Source organism: Carcharhinus amblyrhynchos, chromosome 8 (genome assembly GCF_965287045.1).
Source record: "Carcharhinus amblyrhynchos chromosome 8, sCarAmb.v2.hapA, whole genome shotgun sequence".
NCBI lineage: Eukaryota > Metazoa > Chordata > Chondrichthyes > Carcharhiniformes > Carcharhinidae > Carcharhinus > Carcharhinus amblyrhynchos.
The window spans coordinates 94,862,756-94,887,007 of record NC_137331.1 but is presented as its reverse complement, the minus strand read 5'-3'; the positions used below and the strand labels follow the sequence as shown (position 1 = coordinate 94,887,007).

General features: G+C 44.0%; 2 protein-coding genes across 2 annotated transcripts in view; one reads left to right on the top strand and one right to left on the bottom strand.

The window, feature by feature from the left end:
• Window positions 1-2,105: 2,105 nt before the first annotated feature.
• Window positions 2,106-22,560, bottom strand: jmjd4 (jumonji domain containing 4). The gene is made up of 6 exons (XM_080194524.1): window positions 22,060-22,560; window positions 21,074-21,239; window positions 11,431-11,556; window positions 7,249-7,516; window positions 6,203-6,349; window positions 2,106-3,074 (listed from the first exon to the last, which is right to left on the bottom strand). Exons 1-6 carry the CDS (start codon window positions 22,319-22,321, stop codon window positions 2,766-2,768), a joined length of 1,278 nt encoding a protein of 425 aa, XP_080050650.1. The 5' UTR covers window positions 22,322-22,560; the 3' UTR covers window positions 2,106-2,765.
• An 834-nt stretch (window positions 22,561-23,394) lies between these two features.
• snap47 (synaptosome associated protein 47) overlaps window positions 23,395-24,252 on the top strand; it is a 59,386-nt gene continuing 58,528 nt past the window's right edge. Inside the window, exon 1 of the mRNA XM_080194523.1 lies at window positions 23,395-24,183. The gene's annotated coding sequence lies outside the window, so the exon portion shown is untranslated. The remainder of the gene's footprint in view (window positions 24,184-24,252) is intronic.

Below are 24,252 nucleotides of genomic sequence, written 5' to 3'. Positions count from 1 at the left end.
TTTTAGGGCTGTTTCTCACCAGGGGCTAGTGGACCCAGAAAATCCCCCTGCAGATCTCCTGCAAAGAAAATGTGGCTGTTTGCATAGCAAAACATGACTCCGCACCTAAAGAAATTTGGCCCAAAAATTATTTGCACCACTTTTTGTATAAACAAATTTCCATTAGCAGCAACTACAATATTAAATTTGTACACGTGGACTGTCAACACCCATTTCTACGCTCTCATTCAAAAATTCTAATTTGCTCTGATGCATTCCTATCACTGGGGTGAAACTGAAAAACTTGCTGGTTTGTCAGTCCCATTATTACCATTTCACATCAAAGTCACGAGTGGGTACAGCTCAGTTATGTTTACTGTGGGGTATGTATCGACCTGCAATTGGAACAAACATAAAGCTAAGGGATCGATGAATGATAAAATGTTTGTATATTATGCATTTGTAACCAAATATTTTAATGAGATATTGCAGATTATACTATCTTGAATAAAGTTTTTTTGCACTTTTAATCAGGTTTGTTCTCTGTTTTAAACAGTCTAACACTTTGGAAGGTGGAGGAATCCTCTTTCTTTAAACATGACGACAAATGGGAACAGCTGTTTCTTGATTCTTAATTGGTTCATAACAAGGTTGTTTTATATTTCCCTTGGGTTGCATGTAGCAGTACTCTGGGGATTAAACCAGAATTCCTCCAAATCATCCTGAAGGATTGGCAGTCAGTACTCTCATTCCGTTCCTGTTATCGAGGAACAATCTATAGTGCTATTACTGGATATTTGTTACTGGAGGAATCTAAGACTAGTTCACTCTTCTCCACAGCTGAGATCCATGCTGTTTTCTAATGATTACACTTCCATATATCCCACTCTCCTTGACACTGTTTTAGGCTCCCCACTGCATTTCTGCTTGGTGTAAGACCTATGAATCCCATGAGCTTTATGGGCTTATTTTTCTGTGTGCCATCTATACTACAAGAGATGGAACCTCCAACTCTTCCTACTCTACAGAGTTCACATCACTGGGTAGGCTTTGGGCCTCTCCTTTGGTTTTGCAAATTTAAAAATAATTAGGAAGTGGATGCCTAGTAATTTTGGTTACTTTTGATGTACTTTTCTAAATTTATAATTCTAGCAATTGTTCTTAGGTCCCTGGTTCAGTTTCTCATCAACATCCTTAAGAACTACCTACCTTTAAATTGAGGCTCTCTAGGGATTAGTTTTATTTCTCTCAACTCCCCTTTATAAGAGTCCTGAGGGCTTCTCTGTGTATTTTCCTTCAGTAACATTCAAGGGTTATCATAATTCCAATTACAAATGCTTCCCATAGTCCCAAGAATGCTGAATTTGGTTGGGAATGCACTTGCGTTACTGTTGTAGTAAAGCCACTTTTGTGGGCTGCCCCCTCCTGTCTATAAATTTGCTGTTAAGCAGCAGTCCCTTTTGGCGATCTAGGCCCTGAGCGTTGGTGTTTAACTCCTAGCAGTACAGCCTGGAGAGCCATGTGCTGCATCTGGATGTAAATATGACCTAGCCATGCGACATGGAGACACTGCATTGGTGTTAGTGTCTATGCTGTGGTGATCCTGTGTGACAATGTTGGTAGCATGACCAGGTCATTTACTAAAATTGGCAGTCTTCACGCAAAGACCAACATGTTTCTGTGCTGCATTGCAGAGCTGGAGAAGGTCCAATACAGGTTAATACTCTGGGCTTTGCATAGTGCTGTGCTGTTGCTATTGATTCTGCTCCTTATAAAGAAGCACCCACAAATGATTTTTTTTTAAACTGTATATGTTGGAAATCTGATACAAAAGCAAAGCATTGGAACTCTTGAAAGGAAAAGTAAAATATAAGCTTGTGAAGGTAGGTCTACATTTTTGTCCTTCTCATCCTGACCAACCCACTCTGCATTTCTATCAGCAACACAGCTGGCGGTTTCTCCATTTTCAATGAATTCCAAAGAGTACACTCTTTGCTATGGGGATCTGGACTACAACACTGGAGGCCTACATATCTGTAAAAGACAGTTCTCCCACAGGAGATGCAAGTAGATTCACTTTGAAGCATAGGATAAATTGTCAGTGAAAATAAGTATATAAAATGATTCAAATCTTTTATGATGGAATACTTTTGTTTGAAATAAAATTTTAATTTTTTTCAGGACAAATTCTACTCTAAATAATTGCACATATTTTGGGAGCGTTTTCTATTCTATAACCTCTTTCAGGTACCTATCCTTGTTATTATTGCCTCAGTTTCTCCTCTTCTGCTGGTGCTGATGTGTTGGGATAAGGCGTAGCTACTCTTTTTTTGCCTTGTTTAGTCAAGGTATCGGTGCAGCAGTGAGCTTTGGCAGGCTGTTCGACAGTAGGGGTGCAGCTGAGCCAAGTCCTGACGTTGTTGTAAATATGTTTATATAATACTATAGTGATTTAAAAGTCTCAGTCCAGACTCTGCAAAGATAGTAGGCTTCCTCTTAGAAAGGAAGCCTATCAGTTCTGCATTTCTTATGATTCAAGATTTTCATGGTTCTTTTTACTGGTGTGAACTTTGCAGACTGTCATAAATTTGAATTCCTTGTCTGGATGAATACCTTAGTGACAGTTGCCTTTGTGCTTTCACTCTTTATCCATATATGGCTAAGCATTAAGTGTGCTTATTCCTTCTCTCTTAACCCAGAGGATAATTCTGAATTCCACATTTTCTTTGAACTGAACAAAAGTTGTCATTTAATTTGGTTAACAAGAAATTACAGGAGGTAAAATTTCATAAGATAGAATCCGTAATTTCTTTAATTTCATGCAGCAGTTCCTCTGGATGAGGATTCAACAAGTCTAGATCGAGCTTACTGAAGTCCTCATTGGCGAGTACTGAAGTCAGCACATCTTTAGTCCGGTGCAAGTCAAACACTGAATGACATGGTCCAAGGGCAGGTAGTTCTGTAGGAAGTGTGCTCTGGAGGGCTGCTGAGTCTCCTGAAGTAGCCTCTAGTACTGCTATCCTATTTTTGGCAATTATTTTCAGAAAGGTGTAGAATTCACAGTAGTTGATTCCAGTGCATGATTTCAAGAGGAGCTGAAACAAATAGGAACAGAACACATACTTTTTTTTATTCTCGTTGAGCAATGTCTGTTTTTAAAATTCTCAGATTAGAAACTCTTACTACCCTGTGAAACTCTCCCAGGTAAGGGATACAATAGATTGGTCACAAAATAAATCCCAGTCTCTTCAAGTGCTCCTGAGTTAAATGTGGCAGGGTTAGATGCAGAATAATCTATTCAGTAAAAAATCCTAGGTCTGTCAGAGTGAAGCACCTTTGTGTTGATTCCAACAATCTGATTTAAAAAGTCATCCCATGAAGAACACTCTCTACACCACTGTCTCTTACATCAGCTATTTCTGTTATTGTAATGTGCCATTCAAGCTATTCTGTTTAGCAAGTATAGCACTAAAATTCAGCATGTGTAGGGGGGGAAAAAAAAAACACCAACAGGACCAAAGGAAGACTGAGGAGTTGGCTTGCACAAGAAAGAAATGAAAAGGGGGAAAGAATATTTGTACCCAAACCACCCTCAAGACTATCCACAACACAGGCTCTAAGTTACAGTAGACCGCCATATATTGTATTGTAAATTATTTTCAAAACTTCAGTATGTTGAGATTCCTGCAAATACTGTCATGCCTGAATGAATGTTGAAAATTGTGGTATGTTTTAATTTGCAGCGAGTGTGTGGCAGGAAACCACACTGGGGAGTTCATTTCCCAGCTGCTTATAGTGGAATAAGAACTAAGAACAACAAAGAACAAAATCAGCCTGGGAAACAGGCCCTTCGGCCCAATGAGCCCACGCTGCCATCTCAACACCACCTCTCTACCCATGACCCCTATCTAATAAGGCCACAGCAATTTTAACTGATGAATCTCATTAGCACTGGCAGCCTGCCAACTTAACAAATGGGTGGAAAACAATTTCCAGTTCTTAAAAATTAAGCTCCAATGGCCTCTAGAGGTAGGCAGTAGGAGTGTGGGTAAGGGAGTTTAAGAAGGAGCGTGAATTTTCATTATAGGACTTGGAGATGGCTAACCGTGCACTTGAAGCAGGCGCATTACTGTTTAAGTGGGCATCTTTTCTGCCAGCTTAGAATAGCAGGTTAAAATGGGAATCATAACTAAATGCGCAAGACTGTGGTTAGCATGTGACCTGTGACTTTAACTGTCCACTGACTCAATGGCAGGGTTGAAATCTGGTAAGAAGTCTCACAACACCAGGTTAAAGTTCAACAGGATTATTTGGTAACAAAAGCCTTTGAGTGCTGTTCCTTTGTCAGGGTTTTCTAATCAGGAAACAGTGTTTATGGTTGCAGGTAAAGTTTATTAACATACATTATAGAATTAACATGGTAATAAGTTAAAGAGAGAATTCTCCTCACACTATTTGCAGCACATAGGGCAGAATGTCCACACAATCGCAGAGATAAGTTTGAAGGTGGAACTGGGAGCAAGATTAGAGATAAGGGCATCATGTTGATACCCAGATGTCTTTGTGCCTTCCAGTGTCCTTACTATTAGCAACAGTTACCCATCAGTAGTGGCAGGGATCCTATAATGAGCTGTTAAGGGACTAATGAGGAAAATGACAGAGCTTCCCACTGACTGCCGAGCCTAACAGCTACTTGAGTGTACTCTTCAACTGCAAGTTAGGGGCCCTCAGATCTGGAGATTCTATGCCCCAATAAAGGAAGCTTGTGGATAAAAGGCAACAGGTGAAGCTGAAACAAGTCCTCCAGAGGGATTTTCCCTCCAATGCAATTGAGTCTCTATTTTTGGAATTATATTAACTTTCGAGGGTTCCTTCATTTTGTGATCCCCTCGTGTTCTCCGTTCTGGCTTATATCCCCAGCAGCACTTCTGGCTATACCCATATGCAGGTCCCAGAATAAATCAACATAAGTCAACTTTGTTTCCCTGACATGCAGTTTATACATTTTTCTGATAGAGGCACAACAAGTTTTAACGCATTGTGGTTTTACAGGCATCATTCCATCATTTTTATTTCCTGAAGCTATCATCTGTGTTTCCTCCATTTTCTCAGCAATAGTTTAGGGACTATTCTTACCTGTTATGTAAATGCTTCTCAGTAAATACTCTTATATATTGTGCCTAGAATGTTTGTGGCACGAAACAGAACACTATTTAGATTTGGCATTAAACACATGCAGGTTAAATGCAGAATAATCTGATGCAGAGTAATTCCCCTTGTGTGCTGTCCAAGAATGTGCCTTAAGCCTGGTGAGATAAGTCTGTACTGGTTCTGTAGTGTTTATGCTGCTGTATGCACCATGGTTTACTGGGCAGTAGTGATTCCTGCACTCCAATATGCTTCAGAGACCTACAGCAGGCATTTCAAAGCTTGGAGAGTACTATTAGCAATCACTAAAATTCAAATCCACTGGGTAGGACATGAGGTTCAATAACCTGTTACCAGACTACCAAAGCAACTGTTTTATTCACAACACAGCCATGACAGTGTTGGGTAGGATAGTGGAAATGCTTTAGGAATGTCCTCAAAGCATCCGAGATATCCATTGATCCTGGGACTCTGACTTATGAACATATGGGAAAGGGTCATCAGGGAAAGAACTAACCACGTCTACAGACTTCATTGAGAACATGCAGAGACAAAGTCACGTGTGAGAGGGAGTGCACATATCTCCAAACAACCCATTTACACTGCCCTGCATGCAGTAGAGTTGGTAGACAGCGCATTAAATTTATAAGCCATCTCAGAACCCATCAAATCAGTGTTGAAACAAGTCATTCAGCACTTGCTGTTAATTACCATAAAAACCCCTAATTGATTCTGTTACTTTGCGGAAGGAAATTTGCTTTAAGGGCAACTCCAAATCTGCACGAATGTTGTTGGCTCTGAGTTAACCAACAAGCGTGGCGTTGAATAGTTACAAAGAATATCACACAGATTTAATTCATCTAAGAATATAGCCCATATCCTTACAGAGCAATTAACATCAGACTAAGAATGGTAGCCTTTACCAGTGATGCCTGCATCCTGAAAATTAATAAAACTTGTATTACTGTATTGTGTTCCATTTCCCAAACCAGCCATTTTGCTATGCTTCTCTAATTTACACTGAAATTCAGTCATTAAGTCAAAGAATAAAGACATGGATTACTCTCTCCATTACCTGACAATGTTGGTGCCAGTCCTCCATACAATCCTTCCACTCACTGATCTCCTCCTGGACTGCTGTCAGCTCCCCCTGTAGGAATTGCCACATGATGTCTATGTTGCAGCCATTTAGCCAGTTGTGATTGATGGAGATAGTGTCTTCCTGAACAGAAGAATATAAAATTATTGATTATAGATTACACCACTTTAAAAGGCAGTGTAATTCCAGTGCAATTATGAAGGGAAAATTAAAAACCCTAAACTCCACAAATTAAGCCATAGAAATTAAAACATAAAATGGTGTTCTAGTTTTACCAGATATCCTGAAGGCCAAGGGCTTTTGCATCTCAAAGAGTGATGCATCACTTGCAAAAATTCGATCACTTAATAGGATTGCCGACCTCTTGGGCATCCATCTTATTTGCCTTGATTTTATGATAGAATCCTGAGCTGAATATTTTAATTCCATGACATCAACAGTGAGATCAAGCTGGAGCGGCTCAGTGGTTAGCACTACTACCTCACAGTGCAAGGGACCCGGGTTTGATTCCTGGCTTGGGTCATTGTCTGTGCGGAGTCTGCACGTTCTCCCAATGTCTGCATGGGTTTCCTCCCACAGTCTGAAAGACATGCTGGATAGGTGCACTGGCCATGCTAAATTCTCCATCAGTGTACTCGAACAAGTGCCAGAGTGTGGGAGTTAACTGTGTGGAATTTGCACGTTCTCACCGTGGCTGTGTGGATTTCCTCTGGTTTCCTCCCACAGTATAAAGATGTGTGGGTTAGGTTGATTGACCTTATTAAATTGCCCCTTAGTGTCAGAGGGATTAGCAGGGTAAATATATGGAGTTGCTGGGATGGGGCCTGTGTGGATTTGTTGTTGGTGCAGTCTCAATGGCCTCCTACTGCACTGTAGCGATCCTATGCTAAAATGAGCTGCACTGCAATTGTCCAACATCTTCATATTTTTAATTGTTAGAAATCACTTACTCTCAACATTATATGGCCAATGGTATCAACAGCTTAAAGAAAAGTAACATCTACAAGATTTGTTTTCTATACCAGATTGTATACTTGATGGTGCCAACTGCTAGGAACGAAGATGACCTCTCCAGCTTCCTGTACCACCTCAATGGGTTGACAGCACTGGCTGTATTTTGGGTAACGCTTACTGTCTTGCAGGATTGGAGACTGGACATCATAAACAAGGTGACCACTGTGGTCCTTCAAGTATTCCTCCTGACCAGGTGGGAACAGCAGCCACTTCTTCCGCCCACAGATGTTGGCTGACCAGCTATAAGACCGGAATACATCGGCGTGAAATGGTGTCCTACAGTAGGGAAGAGAAAAGGGGATTATATATCATGCAGGTGTGAAGCTAGAATTCCTTCACAAGGTTTCTTTCTTGCTTTTCGCATCACCTGATATCATCATTTGTGGTCTCATGGAGAAATCAACCGGGAATTATATCCAAAATATCTGCGCTTAGGAACAAAATACAGCCACATTGTAAATTCAGAAATTTGAATATTTAGTCAGCAATGATGGAGAGAAATGAAAAAGAGTAATGCATAGAATTTTAAATTTCAGAGACTGGCAGGTGAACTAAAATGTTCTCTTTTGATTCTTTAAATTACTATGTATCCTACGCAACCAGGAGCCTGTTCAACAGGACAGGAGATTAACAGGACAGAAGACATGACAATTTGTAACTAAGTGTTAATGTACGATCGATTACAATGGGGTTTGGAGTTTCATTGGGGAGGCATATACCAGAGTTGAGATCTACAATCATCTTATAGCTAATGTGTATTGATAATAAATGGGATTTTCTATAGTACGTTGGGAACAACATTACCAAGGGTAGTTCATACACCACTCGCTCTTGCTAACCTCCACTGAGTTCCTATCTACAAAATACATTGAATTTCAAACCTTATCCTTGCTACAAAGCATAGTTTCACCCATTCAACCTCTTCTACTTGGAGTCACATGTGTTATTACATATCTTCCGTTCCTCAGATTCTAGCTTTCTGTCTACCCCACTCTTCTCTCCATTTCATCAGAGTGGTTAGCTAACTCTACCATATTGTTTAGAACTGCCACCCTAACTCATGGCTGGGTTAAATTCTGGAATTCCACATTTGCCATCATTGTGGGAGTACCGTCATCATAAAGACGGTGGTAATTCAAGACTAGTCTTGGCCATCTTCTCAGGGCACAGAGAAATTGACACTAAATATGGCCCTGCATCTTGAGAACAAATTAAACACCTCCCCCACCTGCCTACCTTTCTTAAAGCATATCTATTAAACCAGGCTTTGGTCACCTTTTCAACTTTTGCTGCTGTGGCATCTGTTTCTCTTCTGTGAAGTGCCTGATGGCATTTCCACATTAAATACTGTATAAATGTGATTTGTTCTGTATTTCAACTCTTCAACATTGATCAATTTACTGCTCTATGAGCTGACCTGGGTTGATTCATAGCTACTTTAGCTTCTATTAGTGCATATAACAGAAACTTGTATTTATAAAGCATCTTTCACTACACCAGGACATCACAAAACACTTTAACTAATAGCTAATTTAGTACTTTTTGAAGTGTCACTATTGTAATGTAGAAAATTTGCACATAGCAAGTATCCATAAATAGCACTGTGAGAATGACAGGATAATCTGCTATGATGCTGATCAAGGATAAATATCAGCTTAGACACCGAGGAGAGCTCCCCAATTCTTTTTCAAAATAGAGTCATAGGATCTCTCACATTCAGCTTTTGAGAGCAGACAGGCCTTGGTGCAATGTCTTATCTGAAAAATGGATTAGTCACCACTCAAAATTAGAGGAATTTAAAGGACAACCTATTTTTACTGGGATGAGAATTAGGAACCAGAGAATACAAACTTAGGATAATCAGCAAAAAAGAACAGGTGGGAAAGGAGGATTTTTTTTTTAACTCACCGCATACTATAATCTAGAACACACTGTCTTGAAGAGTGGGGGAAGCAGATTCAATTGTGACTTTCAAAAGGGAATTAAATATATCAGAATAGAAATAAATCCAGTAAGAATTCAACAAAAGTTGCTTTAACTAACGTGGAACTGACTACCCCAAGGCGTATTTGGGACAGGCAACAACACTTCGTTGAAGGGAAAGTTAGAAAGAAACATGACGGAGAAAAGAGGGATATGCTGATAAGGTTGGATGGATGGGAAAAGGCTTTAGATTAGTTCAGTGGAATGGCCTGTTTCTGGGCCATAGACTTCATATAACATCATGTAACTGTGTCAGAGCTTTGCATGCACTGCATTAATTGTCCATTAATGGACAACCCAATATGTCTTTGTTTTGGATTTGGGAATCCTCATCATAAGTCACAAACAGCTAGCATGTAAGTTCAACAGGTAATAGGGAAGGTCAATGGAATGCTGGCCTTCATTTCCAAGGGAATGGAGTATAAAAATAAAAAGTTAGACCACACGTGGAATACTGTGAACAGTTTGGGTCCCCTCATCTAAGGAAAGATATACTGGCATTGGAGGCAGTCCAGAGATGGTTCACTAAGTTTATCCTAGGAAGGGGTTTTCTTATGAGGAGAGGTTAAGTAGGTTGGAACTGTACTCATTGGAGTTTAGAAGAATGAGATAGATGACCGTATTGAGACTTTTATAGGATTCTTGGGGCTTGATAGGGTAGATGTTAAGAGATTGTTTGCCCTTGTGGGAGTGTCTAGGACAAAACAGCATAATCTCAGAGTAAAGGGTTGCCCATTTAACATGGAGATGAGGAGGAATTTCCTCTGTCAGAAGGTAGTGAATCTGCAGAATTCTTCATCATATAGGGCTAGAGAGTCAGGGTCATTTACAAAGAACAAAAATCAGCCCGGGAAACAGGTCCTTCGGCCCAACGAGCCCGAGCCCGAGCTCCTCACTGCCTGCCAATCCAGCCATCTTGGTGTCATCAGCAAATTTGCTGATCACACCACCTACTCTCTCTTCCAAATCATTTATATACACTACAAAGAGAAGAGGTCCCAGTACCGAGCCCTGCGGCACACCACTAGTGACAGACCTCCAGCTAGAAAAAGACCCCTCCACAACTATTCTCTGACTCCTCTTTGCAAGCCAGTTCTCTACCCATCTAGATACCTGACCACATATCCCATGAGCTTTAATCTTCTGTACCAACCTACCATGAGGGACTTTGTCAAATGCCTTACTGAAATCCATATAGATGACATCAACGGCTCGTCCTTTGTCAACCGTTTTTGTCACCTCCTCAAAGAATTCTACCAGATTCGTAAGGCAAGACTTCCCCTTGACAAAGCCATGCTGCGTATCCTTAATCAGATCGCAACGCTCCAAGTGCGCATACATCCTATCCCTAAGAATCCTCTCCATCAACGCACCCAGCACTGACGTTAAGCTCACCGGCCTATAGTTACCCGGGCTATCCCTCCTACCCTTTTTAAACAACGGTACCACGTTTGCTATCCTCCAGTCCTCTGGGACCTCACCTGTGTCCAAAGAAGAGACAAAGATTCGCGTCAGAGGCCCAGCAATCTCATCCCTCGCCTCTCTAAGCAGCCTAGGATAAATGCAATCAGGCCCTGGAGATTTATCGGTTTCAATGCCCTCTAAAAGCCTTAACACTTCTTCCCTCGTAATCAATAGATCTTTCAATTGGTCTACCGCTCCCTCAATGACTGTACTAGACATCAAGCCCCTCTCCTTCGTGAATACCGACGCAAAGTATTCATTCAGGATCTCCCCCATTCCCTCTGCCTCTAAGCACAATTCCCCACGTCTGTCCCTGAGAGGACCGATTTTACCCCTAGCCACCCTTTTGTTCTTAAGATAAGAGTAAAACGCCTTTGGATTCTCCTTAACCCTACCTGCCAAAGCCATCTCATGCCCCCTCTTTGCTCTCCTAACTCCCTGTTTGAGATCCCTCCTACTCTCTCTGTATTCCTGCAACGCTCTCTCCATTCCCAGCTGCTTGGGCCTGACATATGCCATTTAGATATGTTCAAGATTGAGACTGACAGATTTTTAATCAGTAAGGCAATCAAGGGTTATGGGGATAAGGTGGGAAAGTGGAGTTGTGGATTACATATCAGATCAATCACGATCTCATTGAATGGCAGTGCAGACTTGATTGGCCGAATGGCTCCTATGTTCTACGGTCTTATGATGGTTCTTTATTAGAGAAGCAAACGCTTTCGGATACAGAATACACTTACCATGATCCTTTGGGACCCATGTAAACAAAACGATAATCGTCCAATTCAATAGTGTCCCAGTATTCATTTAGCCAGTCGGACTGGAAGAAGAGAGGAGTACTGTAAGCTCCATGATCAGGGAAAACCCTAAAAACCAAAAAGGGCCATGGTTTAGACAGGAATATTACAAAACATGTAAGAAACATCCATCAAACCTGCTCCTTCCAGACTATATAATCTGCCCCATCGAGTCACAGCTTACAAACTTTATCCTTGCGTCCTATAGTCCTTTGTTCATTGTCCAAGTTGAAAACCACGCTCACTATCTTACCTGTAGTATGCTAAATACCTGACATGTTCTCAGTTTACTTTTCTCTAATAACATTAGTAAATTTGTTGTTTGAACCTTCCTTCATTTCCTAGTCCCTTAAGGTTATCATCTTTGCCAAATTCATTCCAATGCATCAATTGTGGGCCCTTTTAAGCTTACATATGGTGCGTTGTCCATATTTGGTCTTCTGTTCCTGAGTACCCAGTTTCTAAAGCTCTGGTACCTTTAGTACATGATGTATTTTCAATTTACCGTTGGTTTATCTTATTTGATTTTGAGCAATCTGTCATTTTGGAAAAGCATTTTTAATCCTGCTTCTTTGTCATTGGATAACAAGGACAACGAGAACAGCAAATCATGGAGATTTGGAAGAATGAAAGTCAAGATATCCAGAGACAGCAGATTAGGGAAATGATACAGAAAGTTCAGGAGATTGAGAAACATGATAGTAGGGACAGCAAATCATAAAATGGGGCTTTTTGAGCATAATTAGAACTAGAATATTGGGGAAGATTGGAACCAGGATATCCAGGGAAGATGAAAAAACAGGAACCACAAAATCAAGGAAAATGAGAACTGGGTCCTTAAGGAGTAGAGCACAAAGATCAGTTGCCAGGCCATTGAGGAAAGTTAGAACCTGGATATTAGAACGAGCAGGTCAGAAACCTGGAGAGCTGATTTGGGAGAGCAGTTGAGAAACAGATAAGAGCTGGAAATTGAACTCCATGGTGAACAAATTGAGATCAGAGCAAGCAATGAGTAGAAAGAACCGACAGGAGGAGAAGTCTGTATACCAAGGACAGACAAATCAGAGAAGGCAGGAAAAGTTAACTGTATTTCATTATCTTTGTTTGTTGAACTGCTGCTTCGATATTAAGTGCAATACAATTTCTTCTTTGCAACACTAAGCAAAGAAAGAATTAGTATGCTACATGGGCAGCGCAGTCGCACATTGAATTGACTATGCTAACCATAAGAACGTAAGAAATAGGAGGAGTAGGCCATTTAGCCCTTGAGCCTGGCCCGCCATTCAACAAGATCATGGCTGATCTGAAGTGGCTCAGTTCCACTTTCCCGCTTTCTCCCCATAACCCTTAATTCCCTTGCCTACCAAAAACCTATCTACCCGTGTCTTAAATATATTTAGCGAGGTAGCCTCCACCACTTCAACGGGCAGAGAATTCCAGAGACTCACCAACCTTTGAGTGAAGAAGTTCCTCCTCAACTCCGTTCTAAACTGCTCCCCCCTCATCTTGAGGCTGTGCCCTCTAGTCCTGCTGTCCTTTCTGAGCGGGAAGAATCTCTCTACCTCTACCCTATCCATCCCCTTCATTATCTCATACATCTCTATAAGATCCCCCCTCATCCTTCTAAACTCCAACAAGTACAGACCCAGTTTATTCAGCCTCTCTTCACAGTCCAACCCCCTCATCTCCAGCATCAGCCTAGTGAACCTCCTCTGCACTTCCTTCAAGGCCAAAATATCCTTGCACAAGTGCGGCGACCAAAACTGCACACAGTACTCCAGCTGCGGCCTCACCAGTGCCTTGTACAGTTGCAGCAAGTCCTCCCTGCTTTTATATTCTATCCCCCTCGCTATAAAGGCCAGCATCCCATTTGCCTTCTTGATCACCTGCTGCACCTGCAGACTGGGTTTTTGCGACTCATGCACAAGGACCCTCAGATCCCTCTGCACCATAGCATGCTGCAGCTTTTTGCCCTTTAAATAGTAATCCCTCCTATTACTCCTGCCAAACCTCACACTTGCTAACATTGTACTCCATCTGCCAGGTCCTCACCCACTCGCTCAGCCTATCTAGATCCCTCTGCAGACTTTCCACACCCTCCGCACAATTTGCTTTTCCACTCATCTTCGTGTCATCAGCAAATTTCAACACCCTACACTCAGCCCCCTCCTCCAGATCATCTATATAAATGGTAAACAGTTGAGGCCCCAGCACCAATCCCTGCAGCACTCCACTAGTCACCAACCGCCAATCAGAATAGCACCCATTGATACCAACTCTCTGCCTCCTATTAGACAACCAATCCTCTATCCACGCTAACACCTTACCCCCAACTCCATGCCCCCTAACCTTCTGAAGCAACCTTTTGTGCGGCACCTTATCAAACGCCTTTTGAAAATCGAGAAACACCACATCCACTGGTCCCCTCTGTCTACCGCTTGGGTCACTGTCTGTGTGGAGTTTGCACGTTCTCTCCTGTGGGTTTTCTCTGGGTGCTCTGGTTTCCTCCCACAGTCCAAAGATATGCAGATTAGGTTGACTGGCCATGATAAATTGCCCCTTAGTGTCCCAAGATGCGTAGATTAGGAGGATTAGCAGGGTAGTGGGGTGCCCCAGGGGTCGGTGCTGGGGCCTCAGCTATTTACCATTTATATAGATGATCTGGAGGAGGGAACCGAGTGCAGGGTGTTGAAATTTGCTGATGACACCAAGATTGGGGGAAAGGCAAATTGTGCGGAGGGTGTGGAGAGTCTGCAGAAGGATCTAGATAGGCTGGGTGAATGGGCCAGGAAATGGCAAATGGAATTTAATGTTGGCAAGTGTGAGGTGGTCCACTTTGGTAGGAAGAATGGTAGGAAGGACTATTACTTACGTGGCGAAAAACTGCAGCAGGCGACGGTGCAGAGGGACCTCGGGGTCCTTGTGCATGAGTCGCAAAAACCCAGCTTGCAGGTGCAGCAGGTGGTCAGGAAGGCGAATGGGATGCTGGCCTTCATAGCGAGGGGGATTGAATATAAAAGTAGGGAGGTCTTGCTGCAGCTGTATAGGGCATTGGTGAGGCCGCAGCTGGAGTACTGTGTGCAGTTTTGGGCGCCGCACCTGCGCAAGGATATTTTGGCCCTGGAGGGAGTGCAGAGGAGGTTTACTAGGCTGATGCCGGAGTTGAGGGGATTGAGCTATGAGGAGAGGCTGAATAAACTAGGCTTGTACTCGCTAGAGTTTAGAAGAATGAGGGGAGATCTCATTGAGACGTATAAGATGATGAATGGGATGGATAGGATAGAGGTGGAGAGACTCTTCCCGCTCAAAAAAGACAGTAGGACTAGGGGGCACAGCCTCAAGATAAAGGGGAGGCGGTTTAGAACGGAGTTGAGGAGGAACTTCTTCACTCAAAGGGTGGTGAATCTCTGGAATTCTCTGCCCGTTGAAGTGGTGGAGGCTGCCTCGCTAAATATTTTTAAGACGCGGGTTGATGGGTTCTTGATAAGAGAGGGGATTAAGGGTTATGGGGAGAGGGCGGGAAAGTGGGACTGAGCCACAACAGATCAGCCATGATCTTATTGAATGGCGGGGCAGGCTCGAAGGGCTAGATGGCCTACTCCTGCTCCTATTTCTTATGTTCTAAATACTTGGATTACGGGAAACAGGTCTGGGGGATTACAAGTATAGGGCTTGGGTGGAATTATTGTCAGTGTGGTCTTGATGGGCCGAATGGCCTCCTCCTTCATATATTCTATGATGACAAACACCTTTTGACAGCAAAATCAAACGAAGGCAGTAAATTGAGTTAAGGTGCAGAAAAGACATGATCTAATTTCTTGATAGAACATATTATTAAACTAGAAAGAATGCAGAAAGGATTTACTAGGATGCTACCAGAACTTGATGGTTTGAGTTTTAAAGAGAGGCTGGATAGACTTGGACTTTTTTTTCCTGGAGTGTAGAAGGCTCAGGCCTGATCTCACAGAGATCTATAAAATAATGAGGGGCATAAATATGGTAGATAGTCAACATTCTTTTCCAACAGTAGGGGAGTCTAAAACTAGACGGCATATGTTTAAGATGAGAGATATAAAAGGGTCCAGAGGGTGGTGAGTGTCTGGAACGAAGTGCCAAAAATAGTAGTAGAGGCGGGTACAATTTTGTCTTTAAAAAGCATTTAGACAGTTACATGGGTAAGATTAGATTGGAGGGATTTGGGCCAAATACAGGCAATTAGGACTAGCTTAATGGTAAAAACTAGGCAACTGGATAAGTTGAGCCAAAGGATCTGTTTCCATGCTGTAAACCTCTATGACTCTATAACAGAACTTGTCTTATGCTGTTCACTAAGATTGAAGCACCTCTGCTTTATATCCGTTATAAATAGAGTAGGCAATACTGGAAACCACACCCCAAAATGGGTCTCACCATTGACCTGTACAATGTCAGTATAACTAGTTTTGGCATGTAATTCAGTATCAATGATGACCCACGTGCTTTGGTATTTTCTTTTCGTATGACTTCCCATTTAAAATCAAAGTGAACTGGGGAATGTTCGGGGTGGAGTGGGGTTGGAGGCAGGGGAGGAGGCGGCACGGCATGTGAAATAATTGGTTTCCTGGGATCCAAAAGACAGTAAAAAGTCTGACAACACCAGGTTTACTGCCGGATCCAAAAGACACCCATGCAGTTACAATGGGGATGAAAGTTGAAGCAAAAAGTAAACAAAAAGCCAAATGCAATGGTGTCAGCTTCCAGCATGCCTTGTGGCAGATAGTTCAGAACACAGAATATGTGTGAGATGAGGGAAGTGACCTGAGCTGTCTACAAATAGACCAGTTTTCTGTTTAACTGTAAGAAGAAACTATGACTCTAGATCTTGGCAGGGCAACATCTGAACAAGCTGAGCGAATCAGAGAATCAGACCATAAACCAAGGTTGGTCAGCTAAAAAAGAACACAGGATAGCTCAGCCATTGGAACTTGACACAAGCCAGAGGGTGGTTGTAGAGAGTTGTTTTTCAAACCACTGTGACCAGTGGTGTGCCTCAGGGATCAGTAGTGGGCCCATTGTTATTTTTCATTTATATTAATGATTTGGATGAGAATATAAGGGGCATGGTTAGTAAATTTGCAGATGACACCCAGATTGGTGGCACAGCGGACAGTGAAGAAAGTTATCTTCATTTGTAACAGGATCTTGATCAATTGGGCCAGTGGACTGATGAATGGCAGATGGAGTTTAATTTAGACAAATGCGAGATGATGAATTTTGGTAGATTGGACCAGGGCAGGTCTTACTCAGTTAACACTAGGGTGTTGGGGAGAGTTACTGAACAAAGAGATCTAGGGGTACATGTTCATAGCTCCTTGAAAGTGGAGTCACAGGTGGACAGAGTGGTGAAGAAGGTATTCGGTATGCTTGGTTTCATTGGTTGAATCCAGGAGCTGGGGCATCTTGTTGAAGTTGTACAAGGCATTGGTAAAGCCACAACTGAAATACCGTGTGCAATTCTGAGCACCCTATTATGAAAAGACTATTATTAAACTAGAAAGAGTGCAGAAAAGATTTACTAGAATGCTAGCGGGACTTGATGGATTGAGTTATAAGAAGAGGTTGAATAGACTGGGACTTTTTTCTCTGGAGCATAGGAGGCTGAGGGATGACCTTATAGAGGTCTATAAAATAATGAGGGGCATAGACAAGGTAAATAGTTAATATCTTTTCCCAAAGGTAGGGAGTCTAAAACTAGAGGGCATAGATTTACGGTGAGAGGGGAGAGATCCAAAAGGGTCCAGAGTGGCAATTTTTCACACAGAGGGTGGTGAGTGTCTGGAATAAACTGCCAGAGGTCGTAGTAGAGGCAGGTACAATTATATCTCAAAAAGCATTTAGATAGTTACATGGGTACGATGGGTATAGAGGGATATGGGCCAAATGTGGGCAACTGGGATTAGCTTAGGGTTTTTTAAAAAAAGGGCAGCATGGACAAGTTGGGCCAAAGGGCCTGTTTCCATGCTGTAAACCTCTATAACTGTCATACCCGGTGGAAGAGTAGCGTAGGCATTCACTTTGTCGGCATTAACTGTGTCTGGGACTTCCTAACTCATGGGCCAATTGGTTTGTTATAATAAAAGTTTTAAGAAGTGAAATCTTGTCCATCATTTTTGTTTCCACTGGTACTGTGGAGATTCCTTCCTTCTAAAAGTTATAGGAATTCATAGGGATTGTAACAGTGTCGCACAGTACTCGATTTCCTTTTGGCAATTGTTTCACGCTGACCAGATAGTTTCAGCGCATCATAAATTATTATTTGGAAATCATTTTCCTTTCTAGTCCATCGATGGGGGTATAGACAAGTCTCATACGCAGTGACTGGATTCTCCTGAATAAGCTGTAACTGAAGTAGTTTGAGTTAAATCTTACAAAATACAGGCACTGACAGCTGCCAAACAAAAGGGAAATGAATTGGCCATTCTTCATCCAGTCTGCTTAATTAATCAATCTCCATGAATCTCCCATACTTTGGCATCCAGGTCACACAAGCTTTGTGCCATCAGCAAATCCCATCATATAACTGTTACAAGTATTTTCTCCCAAGAAATCAAGTCCCATCTGCCCTCTTAGCTATAAGTAAACAATTTTGCAGCTCGATCTTGCAGCAAAGGAGTTCTTCATGTTTTGGTCAACATTCATTCCTCAACCAATTCCATAAGATTATCTGTTCATTTATTTCACTGCTCTTTGTGGGATCTTGCCATGCACAAGTGGGCTGCTGCATTTGAACTGGAGTTCAAAAAGTGCTTATTTGGCTGTGAGAAGTCTCGCAAAGTCCGGAGATCATGAAAGGTGCTGAATAAATACAAGTCCTTTTGTTTTTCTTTCACTGGGTGCGTTTGAATTGCACCACCAAAACGGCATCGACTTAGATGTCAGTGGTGGAAAATGGAACACCTCTCCAATTTCTTTTCACCTTAGCATCGGCATCAAGCAAGTTACACATAAGGAAAACATCCTCCATAGTGAACGACTAAGCAGCTCAGACTCAGATACAGGTGGGATTAGATGCATAAGAACATAAGAAATAGGAGCAGGAGTAGGCCATCTAGCCCTTCGAGCCTGCCCCGCCATTCAATAAGATCATGGCTGATCTGTCGTGGCTCAGTTCCACATTCCCGCCCTCTCCCCATAACCCTTAATCCCCTCTCTTATCAAAAACCCATCAACCCGCGTCTTAAAAATATTTAGCGAGGTAGCCTCCACCACTTCAACGGGCAGAGAATTCCAGAGATTCACCACCCTTTGAGTGAAGAAGTTCCTCCTCAACTCCGTTCTAAACTGCCCCCCCTTTATCTTGAGGCTGTGTCCCCTAGTCCTACTGTCCTTTCTGAGCGGGAAGTGTCTCTCCACCTCTATCCTATCCATCCCATTCATCATCTTATACGTCTCAATGAGATCTCCCCTCATTCTTCTAAACTCTAACGAGTACAAGCCTAGTTTATTCAGCCTCTCCTCATAGCTCAACCCCCTCAACTCCAGCATCAGCCTAGTAAACCTCCTCTGCACTCCCTCCAAGGCCAAAATATCCTCACGTAAGTACCGCACCCAAAACTGCACACAGTACTCCAGCTGCAGCCTCACCAATGCCCTATACAGCTGCAGCAAGACCTCCCTACTTTTATATTCAATCCCCCTCGCTATGAAGGCCAGCATCCCATTAGCCTTCCTGACCACCTGCTGCACCTGCAAGCTGGGTTTTTGCGACTCATGCACAAGGACCCCGATGCAAAACATCCCTCTACTCTACCTCTATCCCTTATTGCATCAACATAACTTTTCAATTTTTCCATGTGCCTTCTTTGTAACTCTGCTTTATTGCACCATTTAAACCATTCACATTTGCTATTTGCAGATTTCATTCTCCTTGTGGTCAAGTGCGATGTGAAGGAATACAATGCAATTCCAAAAATTACATCATCCTCCTGATCTCCCTAAGTAATTTTTTCTATTTGTTCATGAGACATCGGCATTGCTGACTGGACCAGCATTTATGCCCATTCCTTTCGCCCTGGTGTCGCATACTGGCCAGACCAGGTAAGGATAGCAGATTTCCTTCTATAAAAAGGCATTAGTGAACCAGATAGGTTTTTACAAAAATCAACAAAGGTTTCATACTTTGAATTCAAATTTCACCATCTGCCATGGTGGGATTCGAACCCATGCAAGCCCCAGGGGCTTCAATGAAGGATCACCATAAAGCAAAGTGTGGCTCTATTCTCTCTTCACAGATGATATCAGGCCTGCTGAGATTTTCCAACATTTTCTGCTTCTGTTCCCCAGAGCATTACCCTGGGTTTCTGGATTACTGGTCCTGTGACAATACCACTCCGCTACTGCCTCCCCATCATTGCCTCCTCCATGCCAAATGGAAACTTGCATTTATATAGTATTTTCCAGGAAAGGCATCATTACAGATACATGAATAGGTAGAGAACAAAGGCAAGAGGTCTTTAGTTCAGAAAAGCGTCATACGTTGACGCAGGCTTGGTGGGCTGAAGGGCCTGTTCCTCTGCTGTACTGTTCCTTGTTCTTTGGAGCACTCAAGGTGTTTCATGTACAGTGAATTAAACAAGTGCAGTCACTGCTCCGTTGTCGGCAAGGACAGGGTAGTTTTCAGTTTGGGATGGGGCGGGAGTGGGAGTGATTGCCTCATCCACGAGGACCAGGTTGACACTATCGAGTCATTTCATTTAGGATCATTACAGCCAGGAAATGGTGACCGGGGGTGGGGGGGGGGGGGGGGGGGGGAATTTAATTCCATTGCTCTCAGCTGGATTTTAAATTAAAGTTTTTAAAGTTTATTTAAGAGTGTCACAAGTAAACTTACATTAACACTGCCATAAAGTTCCAGTGAACATCTCCTAGTTGCCAACTCTGACACTTGTTTGGGTAAACTGAGGGAGCATTTAGCATGGCCAATGCACATAACCAGCATATCTTTGGGGCTGTGGGAGGAAACCAGAACATCTGGAGGAAACCATGCAGACACGACTCTGCACAGACTGTGACCCAAACTGGGAATCGAACATGGGTCCCTGGCGCTGTGAGCAGCAGTGCTAACCACTGTGCCACCATGCCACCCAATTTGATGATGTTGTCAAAGGATAGCATGTTGGTGAACAATAGTGGATCATTAGATCCCTCAGGTACTTCAGAAGTAACAGTGCTGAGGACGAGTGATTAGTTGTCGAGGAGCCATTGGAGGAGTTCTTCAACTATGACTGGTTTGATAAGAATGGAATGGAATCAAACCCGTGTCCCTGGTACTGAGGCAGCAGTGCTAACCACTGTCCCACCATGCTGCCCCAATTAACTCCTACAACAACCTATGGTTAGCTGATGTCATGAGTTAATTGGGGCAGCATGGTGGGACAGTGGTTAGCACTGCTGCCTCAGTACCAGGGACACAGGTTTGATTCCATTCCATTCTTATCAAACCAGTCATACCTACAACAACCTATGGTTAGCTGATGTCACGTTTCAGAAAGAATGACCTGCTTGTTTGAAACAAAGCAATTCAGGAATAATCCTGCTCTGCACTAACCTGTGCATGTGCCAGTCTTTCATATATAAGCAGCCCTGGGGAGATGAATAGCCACTATCCCTGTGTTCTCTCCAGTAACTGAGGTAGTCCCTGAAAGGGATGTTGTGCTTTGGATTTGCATTGTATTCCTTCACATTGCAGTTGGCCACAGGGACAATGAAATCTCCTGCAAATAGCAAAGGCGAATGGTTTAAATTGTGCAATAAAGCAGAATTATAAGGAAGGCATATGGCGAAAGAATGTAATTTAAGAACTAAGTACAATATTAAGTTTAAAGCTTGGACTGGTAAGGGAAAGGTGCTATTGGTAATGTCCAACAAGTGACTAAATCTCAGCAATGCATCCTGTAATGAATAGCTAAATGTTTATTTTAGACAGCCACACAATTCTGAAACATGCAAATAGCCCCACTTTGCAACACAATTATTACTCAGCCCAACCAACAAGATACTGAGGCTGACTTATTCTCCTGCTGCTACTCAGATGTGCTAAAGGTTCTCCTTCAACTTTGAGCACTTGTGCATTGAAACTTTGAAAACGAATTTCCTCCTTGCCTGACCTTGGGGCAAGAGAACAAAATGGACTGGTACAGTGGTTTGCACTGCTGCCACACAGCAGAAGAGACCCGGGTTCAATTTCGGCCTTGGGCGACTGTATGGAGTTTGCATGTTCTCCCCGTGTCCGCATGGGTTTCCGCCAGGTACTCCAGTTCCCTCCCACACTCCAAAAATGTGCAGGTTAGGTTGACTGGTCAAGGTACATCGCCCCTTAGTGTCAGGGGGATTAGGAGGGTAAACATGTGGGGTTGGGGTGGGATTATTGTCAGTACAGGCGCAATGGGCCGAATGGCCTCCTTCTGCACTGAAGAGGTTCTATGATAAACTCTTCCACTTTGGTGTTTTGACAGCCCAGGTTTGCTGTGTCCACCCCCCTTCCCCACACCATCAGCAAACACTGACCAGAGCCCAGGACAAAATGACACTGACCAAAACGTTTCAGCAGGTGTTGGAAGTCAGGCTCGCCCTCCTGCCCCGTCACCCAGTGCTGCCGGCTCCTCCAGCTCTCCGTGAACTCAGCCGACAGGACACACGGGCGGTTAGGAAGCAGGAAGCGGCGGAAAAACTCCGAATAAGACAGCTGGCCCTCCCGGAGGCGATCTGGTTTGCGGCCTCGGTGAAACTCGCCATAGGCGGCAGGCCTCTCAGCCTGGAAACACAGCAGCGCCCTCCGCAGAGTCTGCTCGTCCATCTGGGGCCGGGGGATTAGGATCCAGGCCGGGCCCTTCCTGCCTCACCGCTCTCCATCGGGGAGCTCAGCAGGCTGCCACACAGCCTGACTGGACAACTAGTAAGAGCTGCTCTTAGCTGCCCCTTTCTAACGGTCAGCCCGACGCCAGTACTCGGGGACAGAATAAACCGAGGCCCCGGTTACCGGCTAGACAGCGGCCTGAGCGGCTGATAGGACCAACAGTCCAGGTGATTGACATGCAGAGGGGGCGGAGTCTGTAACAGAAATAGGGTGGGGTTTTGTTGATTGACAGGAGTAGGGCGGGGCCTGGATGATTGGAGGCGTGAGGGGCGGGATCCGGATAACCGATAGGGGTGGGGTCTTGGTGATTGGCAAGAGTAGGGCGGGGTCTCGTGGAGATGGATGGACGGGGTCCGGCTGAGCGGAGGCGGGGCCTGAGTGATTGACAGAGGATGAAGTGAAGTCTGCGTGAGAAGAGAAAGAGACTTGGTGATTGGTAGAAGTAGGGCGGGGTCCGGTACAGCGGGGGCGATAGTCTGAGTGATTGACAGGCGTGCTGCGGCGTCTGCGTGATTGATGGAATGGGGCGAAGTTTGGGTGACAGCGACAGGGCGGGGTCTGGATAGGATTGACATGACTAGGGGCGGGGTGTAGATGTGATTGACATGAGGGACGGGGCGGTCCGGGTGTGAATAATATGATTGGGGGCGGGGTCTGGATATCATGGCGCTGGCGAGGGGCGGGGTCTGGGTGTGATTGACATGGGGCAGAGTTTGGCTGTGATTGACATGGTTGGGGCGGGGTCTGGGTGTGATTGACATGATTAGGGGCCCGGGCCTGGATGTCATGGCCGTGGCGAGGGGCGGGGTCCGGGTGTGATTGACATGGTTGGGGCGGGGTCTAGGTGACGTTAGGGGCGGGGTTTGGATGTCATTGCCATGGCGAGGGGCGGGGTCTGGGTGTGATTGACATGGTTGGGGCGGAGTGTAGGCGTGATTGACATTGTTGGGGCGGGGTCTAGGTGACATTGACAGGAACGGCTAGGCGGAGCAGACCTGAGAGGGCTGGCAGCGGGTGGAGTCAGGCTGAGAGAGAGAGAAATCCTGAGTGGAGAGCAGCGAGCGAGAAAGAGGGAGGAGAGCAGTGATGGTTTGCCGCCTCGCAGAGATGGCGAGGGCCTAAGACTGGGATACGGAGGAGCATTGTAGGGTGGCAGAAAGGGCCTGGGTTCCGGCCTACAGCCAGCTTCCACCGTGAGGAAACAGGAGCGTCAGAGAGGCAGGGAAAAGCCTGCAGAGGCTCGTGTCCTGTCTGTGCAGGGTTAGAGAATCTCCTGCAGGAAAGCTTGAAGGGGGGAACCTAATATTTTGGGAAAATCTTGCAGGAGTGAGGAAACTGTAATAAATTCAGCAGTGAAAAAATATTCTAAGAAAAAATCTTGCAGGGGAGGGAGACCATCCTGAGGTACATCTTGCAGGAGAGAGAACATCCTGGATGGATACATCTTGTAAGAAGAACAGCCTGAGATAAATGAATCCTGCAGTGAGGAAGGGAAGAACGTCTTGGTGAGGAGAAGGTTGCACACCGAAGATACCAAAATGGAATAGCTTGTCAGGAAAATAGCCATAGGTACAAGTACTGGGAATCAGGAAAGAAAAGGAATCTGGTGACCAGCGTGCCACAAGAGCTAGGGCAAATAAAGGCAGCGACAGAGAGTAGCCACAAGAAGAAGCAGAGAAAAATTAAAAAAGAACAGGAACTGTAGTTGAGTAAGTGATGCACAATGCGCAGAGATGTACACAAAGGACAGTGAGTTGGAAAGACAACCCAGTTTAGGCAAACGGAGGTAGAGACGCACACAGGTAAGCAGACTGAAAAATCCGATGAGCTTGATGTAAGAAAGTGTTGTACTACAGGCTTAGAAATTCCAA

What these genes read in the sequence shown, in the direction of transcription:
- jmjd4 (XM_080194524.1), bottom strand. Translation starts at nt 22,321, where the DNA reads ATGGACGAGCAGACTCTGCGGAGGGCGCTGCTGTGTTTCCAGGCTGAG. An exon ending in AAAGACTGGCACATGCACAG is followed by an intron (nt 11,557 to 21,073) that starts GTTAGTGCAGAG and finishes TTTGGTTTTTAG; the next exon opens with GGTTTTCCCTGATCATGGAG. An exon ending in ACTGGCACCAACATTGTCAG is followed by an intron (nt 3,075 to 6,202) that starts GTAATGGAGAGA and finishes TATTTGTTTCAG; the next exon opens with CTCCTCTTGAAATCATGCAC.